The following is a 9,200-nucleotide window of genomic DNA, read 5'->3' as shown; positions in this document are numbered from 1 at the left end:
GTCAATTACAACAGATACAGTATTATCAAAATATTTTTAAAATGAACCATCATATAATAAATCACATTTTCATTTTTCAAAATTCTGAGGAATGGCTTCTGCACCTTCGCATAAGCCTTACGCTTTTCTTTTAAAAGAGGAAGCATCACCATTGTTTAAAAGTATTTCACTCAATAATTTGTTCTTAAATAGTTTTTATTTCTTCTTAAACAGAACAAAATGGTCATTTACCTTTGCGTATAGTATGCTTAATGAGATATCTCGTATTTTTAAAATTCATTTCTTAAAAGATAGCAGGAACAGAATGCGTATCCTCAATTGATCCAGAACGTTCTGCGCAGATTAATGATATTGCTTCTGAGCATGTTGAAGCTGCATTAAAAACTTTGTCTGTTGAAGAAAAACGTGACAAAAAATATGGAGGACAAAACTCCACTTGCAGTCCCACTCAGCTCCCAGATTCTCCAACTCGAACATATCTAACTGGATTTCCCGCCTTTGTTCACCATCATCGAACGCCAGGCGCTCGAAGCTACAGTCATACACAGTCGAGACAAAGGCCAGCAACATCCCTAGAAAAGAGGTTGATACTTATTTTTTTTTAAAAAACTTCAAAGTTGTATTTTGTGACTGTACAAATTTAAAACTATTTGAAAAAGAAATTTGGCATTTTCAGGGTTTAACGATCCGCAATCCATTTCACCGCTTCGCCCTCAACAATCTCGCACTTCATCTTCCTTGCAGCGCAAAAGTCCGTCACAACACAGATTATCAAGCACACTTCACAACATTGACCAAAATTCATCTCATACCACTTCCGCCATTTCATCTCCACAAAACACCACCAAAAAATCTATTCTTTCTCAGTCACCAACGGCCCGCTCCCGCCACATCCCCAAAGTCGTAGTGCCCTCCAAGGTGATGGCCAAGAAGCGCCAGGAGGAGTTCGAAAGACACCGCTCACAATTCTCCTCTGTTTTTGCAGTGTCTCCAATCAACCCTGTCTCGATCATGAAGCGCATCACAGAAGGCGACTCACTGTGGGAAACAGGAATATTCCCTCAGCTCGAGCTAGAAGAGGAAGGGGGCCTTTTGTGCGTCCCGATGAGCGATGAAGACCGCAAAAGAGACACAGAACGGCGCTGGGGTGTGAAAGGACTGACAAACAACCAAAATCTCTACAACTCGAAGACAGCAGCGCTGCAGCAAGTGGCTGACTTTGTAGCACAACCACAGGCTGGACTGAATAACAATCGTGATTCTGCTGATGCTTCTTCCTCTTCTTATCCTTATTCTTCACCTCAGCAGCCTCCTCCTCCTTCTTCTTCCACAACCTTGTTTCATCCTTCTCCCCAGGATCCATCTCACTCACTGCAGGCATCGCCAATGCAAACAGACAGAACAGCTGTGTCGCTTTCCTCAACCGTCTGTGAAACGCCCTCTCCTTCCTTTTCTATCTCCTCCTCTGCTGCGCCTTCTCCAATTCTGAGTTCTGCTTTCACTCCGCTTTCCTCTCCGCTCTATTCGGAACGCTCGCTCCACCAGGACGAGCCTTATTTGTGCCAACATTCGCGGCATGCGTCGTCAGCGTCGACTGCTTCTTACACAACAACAGCATCAACACTAACATCAGCAGCAAGCTCAGCTTTTGCCTCCACGGCATCTCTGGCCTCTGCTGCTTCATCATATCACACCCACACAAAAGACCGGAATGCGTCTGAACACACAAACATTGGAGCAACCCTGTTCAGAAACACATTGACGCCTCCTCCTCCCACTCCAATGGGAGACAGCGCTGATCCCAAATCAAGCTTTGAAAGCAGAAAGAATTCGAAGTCCTTTTTGGAGCTCAGCACAATTGGAGAAGGGGAGACGAGCAATTCACAGCTGTCAAAGACACAAGCAACATCATCTTCAACATTAACTGCTTCATCAGCATCATCGGCATCAACTTCATCGTCATCAGCGTTATCATCAAGCCGCAATTTGGAAGCCAGCCAGCCAGCAGCACCGACCCTGGAGGCGATCTCGCTGATGAGCCCCGGGATCATCTCTCCTCTTTCGCTCCGTGTGAATGGGTCCTTCACAGAGTCCGGCGCTTCTTCGGGGCTGCAGTCGAGGCGTGACGGGTTTCAAGCGCCGAATGCGTCGCCGCGCGGGGCAGCCAGCGAAAGCGAGCTGGAGGAAGTGATGACGAGGCACATGCAGATGCAGCAGGCGGGCGCAGAGGGAGAAGCGAGCTGCTTGGACATTGAGGATGAGGATGAGGACGAGCCGGATGAGACAGAAGAGGAGAAGGCAGCAAGGCTGGCAGATAAAGAAAGGATGGAGCAGGAGAAGAGGCGGATCCAGAAGGAGCGAGAGCTCACGAAGCATCTGAGGGAGAAGGAGAAAGGGACGTGGAAGTACACCACGCAAAACACATCATCCTTCTTTGAGACAAAGACAACCACACCGAATGATGATTCGCCTTTCTCTGAAACGCGTCTGGCGATGAAGACAGCGCCGGCGGAGCTGAATGCGATGGCTGCGGCGGGACTGCTGTCGGCTGATGCTGAAAGTGGAATGTTTGATCAGACGATGATCACTCTCTGGAATGAGGCTGAAGCACATCTGTCGGCTGGCCACTCGCCGCGTGGGCAGAGCTTTTTGAGAGAACAGGGCAGCGAAAGGAAGAAAGCGGAGAGCAGAAACATTGAATTTCATTCGCCTTCTTTCACATCGCCTTCATCGCTCTCATCGTCGTCGTCGTCGTCATCATCATCTTCTTCTTCTTCTTCAAATGTAAATTCTTCTTCGATGTCAGCTTCCTCCCCTCTGAACCTCGCCCAAACCCGCGCGGACTCCCCCAGTTTCTCCGTGCTTTCCCCATCTTCTTCACCCAGCCTTCCCTCTCCTTCCTTCCACACCTCTGTCTCACCAGAGAAAGAAAGGGCGATCCGGGCGATTGTTGGGGATGCACAGAAGATTCAAGCGCAGGTGCGGCAAAGCGGACCGGCGGTGATGCACTTTGAGCCGGAAGTGGTGCTGCGCTCGGCAGACAGAGAAATCGAGCGCTTTCGGAGGAAGCACAGAAGAGAGACGACGTCACCGGATGTGCCGGTGAAGGTAGACACACATCTGTCTCCCGTGAGGCCGAAGTCTTCGGTTTCTTCTTCTTCCTCCTCCTCTTCTTCTTCTTCTTCCTCTTCTTCTCCTCTCCAATCGCATTCGCAGCCGACATCTCCTTTATCATCTGATCTTCCTTGGAAGCAGCCTCCATTTGTGCCTCTGACAGGATTCACAGACAAAAAGGGATTTCGCAATCCTGTTCTGCAGCTGGAGGTGGGCACGAAGGAGAAGCTGAAGAAACTGGGGCTTGAGAAAGGGAAGAAAGGAGGAACATCGGCAAAACTGCAGGTTGGACTTATGTGAATGAGTTTTTTCTTTCTTTCTTTTTATTTTCTTTTTCTTATTGTTTAAAATTAATTTTCTTTTTTCTTTTCTTTTCTTTTTTTTTTCTTTTCTTTTCTTTTCTTTTTATCTAAAAATTTTCAAATTCTTTTTCAAATTTATTAAATGTTATAATTTCATTGAAATTTTTTTTTATATTTCCCAATTTTTTTTTAAATGAATTTCTGTTTCTATTCAGATTTATCGTGGAGTGTTGGAGTCAATAAGACAGCTTCTGCCTCATTTTGCCCCCATTCTTTTGGATGTCAAAGACGCTTATGAAGATGCACTTGCAGAAAACAGAGGGACAGTTATCGAGTTTGACTTATTGATGCTTTCACTCTCTTTTTTTTAGCTTTAAAAAATTATCCTTTTCTTTTCTTTTCTTTCTTCTTTCTTCTATTTTAATTGAATTTCTCAAACACTTGGATTTCTCTCTCTATATATATATTTTATTTTATTTTATTTTATTTTATTTTATTTTATTTTATTTTATTTATTTATTTATTTATTTATTTATTTATTTATTTATTTTACTGCTTTATTTTGACTTTATAGTTTTTCAACACAATTTGACCAGATCAACATGGCCAATGCAGAACTTAACCAGCGAGTCGTGGCTCTGCAGAGAGTGGAAGAAGAATGGAGAGAAAGAGCTCTGAAAGCAGAAGAGGACATTGTGGAGCTGAAAATGAAGCTGTCAGAAGAAGAAAAAAGGAGAAAGAGAAGACAGAAAAGGAGGGCCCAGCAGATGGAAAGCAGCCATCAATGATTTTATCTTATTAATTGAGCTATTTTCTTGTTTAAAAAGAGAAATATTCTATTGAACGTATTAAATTTAATTTATTTGATTTGATTTTCGTGATGAAGAATCATTTGTATTGAAATGATTTATTTATTTATTTATTTTATTTTAATTTTTATTTTTATTTTATTTTATTTTTTTTTTTGCGAAATTGAAAAAATATGTTTTTAATTTTCTTGAAACTTCGCTCTCTAACTTTTTCGAATGCACCAATCATTTAAGAAAATGAGAAATTTTTTATTTATAATCTTTATATTGGCAAAAAGTATTCAAATTCTTTGAAATAGGCAAAATCCAGAATATTTTGAAATACAATGAATTAATTCCTGAAATGAAAAATACAAGTTTATTTGTCTTCATTCACCTTTTATTTTTGGGAGTCATCTTTAATGTGAATGAAATCGAAACGAAAATTTGATTTACAAATAAATAAAACAACCAGATAATTCATCTGAGCCAAAAATATGTCTGTAAAAGACTTTATACAGAACATAATAACCTTTCAATGTTTCTTCGTATCCTTCTTCCTCCAACTTATCAAACAACTTTCTTTTCAATATTTGCAGTTTTGCATCTTCATTTTCATTTCCAGTTTTCCTCTTTATTCGATTGCAAACGAGGCCGAAAATACTCAAACAACAGTAAATTCCGGAATCTATTGTACAGGCGTGGAAGATTTCTTCCAAAGTAATTTCAACAATCCCGCTTTTCTGAAAACTATCATTTTCCATTGCTTTATTTTCTGCAAGTGCTTCAAAAAGAAGAACACATTCACATTGAATTCTTCTGTGATTATCCTTTGCCAATCGAAAAACTTTCATAGCGCTTTCGATAAGCTGATCAAATTCTTCATTCCATAGTTTGCGATGGTAGAAGAAATTGGTCAAATTTTGGAGCAATCTCACTAAAACACGTTCATTTTCCATTTCATTTCCTTTTTCCTCTTCTTTTTTTCTTTTCCAATCCATATAGCCAGCCAGCTCTTCCATTTCTCTGATTGCTTCTCTTATAAAATGCAATTCGTTCGTAAGGACTTTTTCCAAATTTTTATTTTGGCAAAGAAATCCAATCAAACACTGCCAGGCAAATTGATACGCAAGTCGGGTTAGGTTACGATGCTCCTGATGATGTTTGATTATTTCTGTCAAATCATTCAAATACAATTCTTCTGGCACTCTCTAATTAAAGAAAGAAAGAAAGAAAGAAAAACATTCAACAGCACCAAAAATGAAATAGAAATGCTCATACGCAATACCCAACATCTCTCAGAGAAAGCAAAGCCATTTCCACTTCTTTTTGTGTTTCCTCGTTAACCTCTTTCTTCAAGGCAACTTTCAAAATGCAGCGAATACTAATGCGAAGATTTTCATCTGGCATTAACAGAGTATTCATTTGATAGGCTTCGCAAAGGTCAATCAGAAGCTTTTCGTTTCTTCCTTCAATTTTTTGATCTTCGTCAATCATCATCTTTTCAAATCTACTGATCAGCGATGAAAATTTAAAACTTTCATTCCAAAAATTTTTCAACTCTTTGCAATATCCTATTTGCTTCACAAATCTGATTGCATTTTCCATGTTCATTTTCTTTTCTTTAATTAATTTTTCTATTTGATTGTAAAATTCTTTTGTGAAAACTGATTTGAATTCTTCCTTTTTCATCTTATACATTGGTTCATTCATTTCAAGGATTTTATGCATCTGCTCTTCCTCATTGCAATATTCAAGCTCAGAAAATAATTCTTAATAAAAAAATAAAGAAAGAAATGCAATTATCAAGAATACAAATACAAAAATGGATGCCAGCCTGTTAACTTTTTTGTGTTGTCCGTCTCCTGCATTTTTGAAAAACATTGCGTTCATAAAGCAAAGCAATTTTTATCATTCACATTGAAAGCGCATTTATTTGGTAAAGAAAATTGATGTTTAATTAAAATCTCAACATAAAAATAAAAACATCGGTACACATACCGTCATTTTTTGCATTTGTATTTTTAACTAAGTATTATGAAGAAAAAACGATTTAAAATATTTTCTTTATTTGTAATGGATTTAATGATCAAATAATAATATTTGAACGAGAATAAGCATCCACAGATTGAGAATTCTGTGAGTGAATATTACATATAGAACTAGAAACATTGATTTCAATGATAGCATGAACACTGGAAAAACAAAATGGAATCCTGTATGATTATTTTTGAAATTGAGTGAACAATGAAATGCAACAAATTTATTTTTGAATGAAAATATTTGTATGCTATATTTTTTATTTTTTAATTCATTGCGAAGATATTTCTATCCGTATCATTTCCGAAGTCGTGATTCAGGCTATTTATAAAAATGAACAATCTATTCTTTGCAGAAGAGAACAGCATGAAAGAGAGCAAAATATAACCTTACAACTTACAGATATTAGAGACTGAATATTTTTTGTTACAAATATTTATGTGACTTATTTTGGACAACATGCGCGATGGATAGAAATGCGATGAAAAATGAATATTGATGGAGCAGAATCAATGGGGTTGGAAGATGTACAAGACTAAAAAGGAAGAATGTCCAATCACTATTAAAAGGGAGCGTTTTTTGAAGATGGTGGGAATATTTTCAGAAAAAAATTTTGGAGCAATTGGGACAGATGACTGAAACAGGAGATTAGCAGTAGATGAGACAAAACAAGGCACATTTTTTGGGATGAGAAGGGCAAGACATTGATTTCATGGACTAAGAAAAGGGATGGAACTTTTTTAATTTATTGGTTTGAGAGTCGACAATGCAAGAAAAACAGACAATTTGGAGTTATACAAGCAGCTTGGTGTAGATAACAGGCAAAATGGAATAGAGTCATTTTGCTATCGCCTTTGGCATTGTGTCATCGAAGGATTTGTAAGTGAAGAAGAGAATGAGTTTGCGATGCTGAGAATATCTTCTATTAGAAGATATCAGACATTGGAGATTTCCATTAGATCTTCATCACCTTTTGCATCTTTCTCACAATCTTCTTCGACTTTGTCACATTCATTAACTCCAACACAACAAATGCTATTATTTAAATATATAAAAATTTTCTTCTTGGCAATAATTCTTTTCGTCGTCTTCTTCCTCTTCCTCTTCATCATCTCCTTCATCTCCTTCATCGAATTCTTCTTCTTCTTCGGCTGCATTACTATCATGTTTTCGTTTACACCACACAAACTCTTGTAATTATGTTATTATTCTTCTTGTTTATTTTATTCCTTCGTCATCTACTTCTCTCCTTCTTCTTGGCTCCCTTATGCATCATTGTCGTCGTCTTCTTCTTCTCTCACTTCTTCTTACCTCCTCCTTCATTTTCACTTTCTTTTATTTTTTTAAACAGACATTTTCGTCTTTTTCAGCTTCAAAACTTTCAGTGCCTTCCTCAACACTTTATTCATTTCTCCAACATTTTTAATATTCTTCAACATTTCGTTCATCAATCAGCTCTTCTGTCGATACATATTTTTTTCAACTGCTTTTCAGAATAAATGTCTACTCCCAAGAAATTTTCCTCATATTTTTGAATTCTTCATAGCAAATCAATCGTCTCTTCTGAAAAACAGATATTAATCTATTTTGATTCAACATTCCTTCTCGCTTCCACAACATCAAAAGAATTGCAGGAATTACAATCAGGGGTTATTGCTTCTTCGCTATTTGAATGGAATATATTTGTGAATTCTCAGCATCATATACGAATCAATGTTACCTGAGGAAACCGAACTGTTGAAGAATGGTGAAAAAAACGAATGAAAACTTTTGGGTAATAAAAATTCACCAATATTGAGAATGCTATTTCATCATTTTAGTAATTTCTGCGAAGTTTTTTTTTCTCCTGTTCATTCGAAATAAGCTGCGTATGATCGATTATCTTTTTTTGTGACAGATTGACCATGCAAAATGAAAGGCGAAAGAGAAAGTGAGCATTTGCGGCTAAGAAGCGACTATCAACCAACCAATTACTAGAAGAAAATCCTGTTTTCTTGATGTCCACATTCATCTCGCAAATCCTCTTTTCGTTCGCAAGGTTTCAACTTCTCTTCAAAGAACTGAAAAGACATCGAATTTGGCTTTACAAAAGAAGAAACTGAGAGAATGCAGGACTACTCGAAAAAGAAGAGGAAAATCTGAAAAAGGCAATGAATGAACAAGTGAATTTTGATTTTTTAATGAAACTTTTTAGCAGTCAAATCATTTGAGGAAGATTTGAAATGAAGAAAGAAAAAGAGTTATCTGTTATTTTTGCTTCTTCATATCATCAAAATGAAATGGGATAAAAAATAAAAAATTGAAAAATCTTTCATTTAACTGTTTGTTTTCGATTTTGTGTTTTGATGCAATTTGAAAAATTGAAATTAGGAGAAATCGAATTCAAGGCATTTCCTTATCCATTCACAAAATAATCAGAAACATTTATTGATAGTGCATAATAATATTTACTGTTTAGAATATTAAATATTTTATGAAAGCATGCGATGACATCTTCGTATCCTTGTTCTTCCATTTTTTCAAATAACTGCATTTTGGTTGTTTTTCTTTTCACCTTTTCTATTTCACCATCCTCCTTTCCTTTCGATTTATTTGAAACATTCATAAAAAACTTCAAGCATTCATATGCCAGATCGTCATTCAACGATGATTGTTGAATATCTTCCAAAATAACATCTACAGCTTCTCCTTTCAGCAAGTCATCAATTTTCACATATCTATTGTCCGTTGCTTCTGTTAATGAAAAAATGCATAAAAAGCTTGTGCCTGCACAATTATCCTTTGATGCTTTAAACACTTGAACGATGCTCCAAAAAAGCCCAGCAAGTTCTTCGTTCCATGATTTGCATGAGTAAAAGCAATCATAAATTGCAGCGAACCATCTCTCGAAAACAAATATTTCCTTCACTTCCCTTTCTCCTTTTCCCTCTTCTCTTCTCTTCCAATCCACACATTT

At 37.3% G+C, this 9,200-nt stretch overlaps 1 protein-coding gene across 1 annotated transcript; it reads left to right on the top strand.

Moving 5' to 3' along the window:
* Positions 1-91: 91 nt before the first annotated feature.
* On the top strand, positions 92-4,204 carry MONOS_7927 (uncharacterized protein; the record flags this gene model as incomplete). The annotated part of the gene is made up of 6 exons (XM_067878293.1): positions 92-161; positions 214-242; positions 291-583; positions 660-3,399; positions 3,632-3,750; positions 3,991-4,204. The coding sequence occupies 6 exons, from the start codon at positions 92-94 to the stop codon at positions 4,202-4,204; spliced, it is 3,465 nt and encodes a 1,154-aa protein (XP_067725306.1).
* Positions 4,205-9,200: the final 4,996 nt, after the last annotated feature.

The sequence above is a fragment of the Monocercomonoides exilis genome, assembly GCF_001643675.1.
Source record: "Monocercomonoides exilis strain PA203 chromosome Unknown scaffold29-1213020, whole genome shotgun sequence".
In the NCBI taxonomy this organism is placed as follows: domain Eukaryota; phylum Preaxostyla; order Oxymonadida; family Polymastigidae; genus Monocercomonoides; species Monocercomonoides exilis.
Note: the sequence above shows the minus strand (reverse complement) of the source record. Positions and strands in the feature narration are given on the sequence as shown.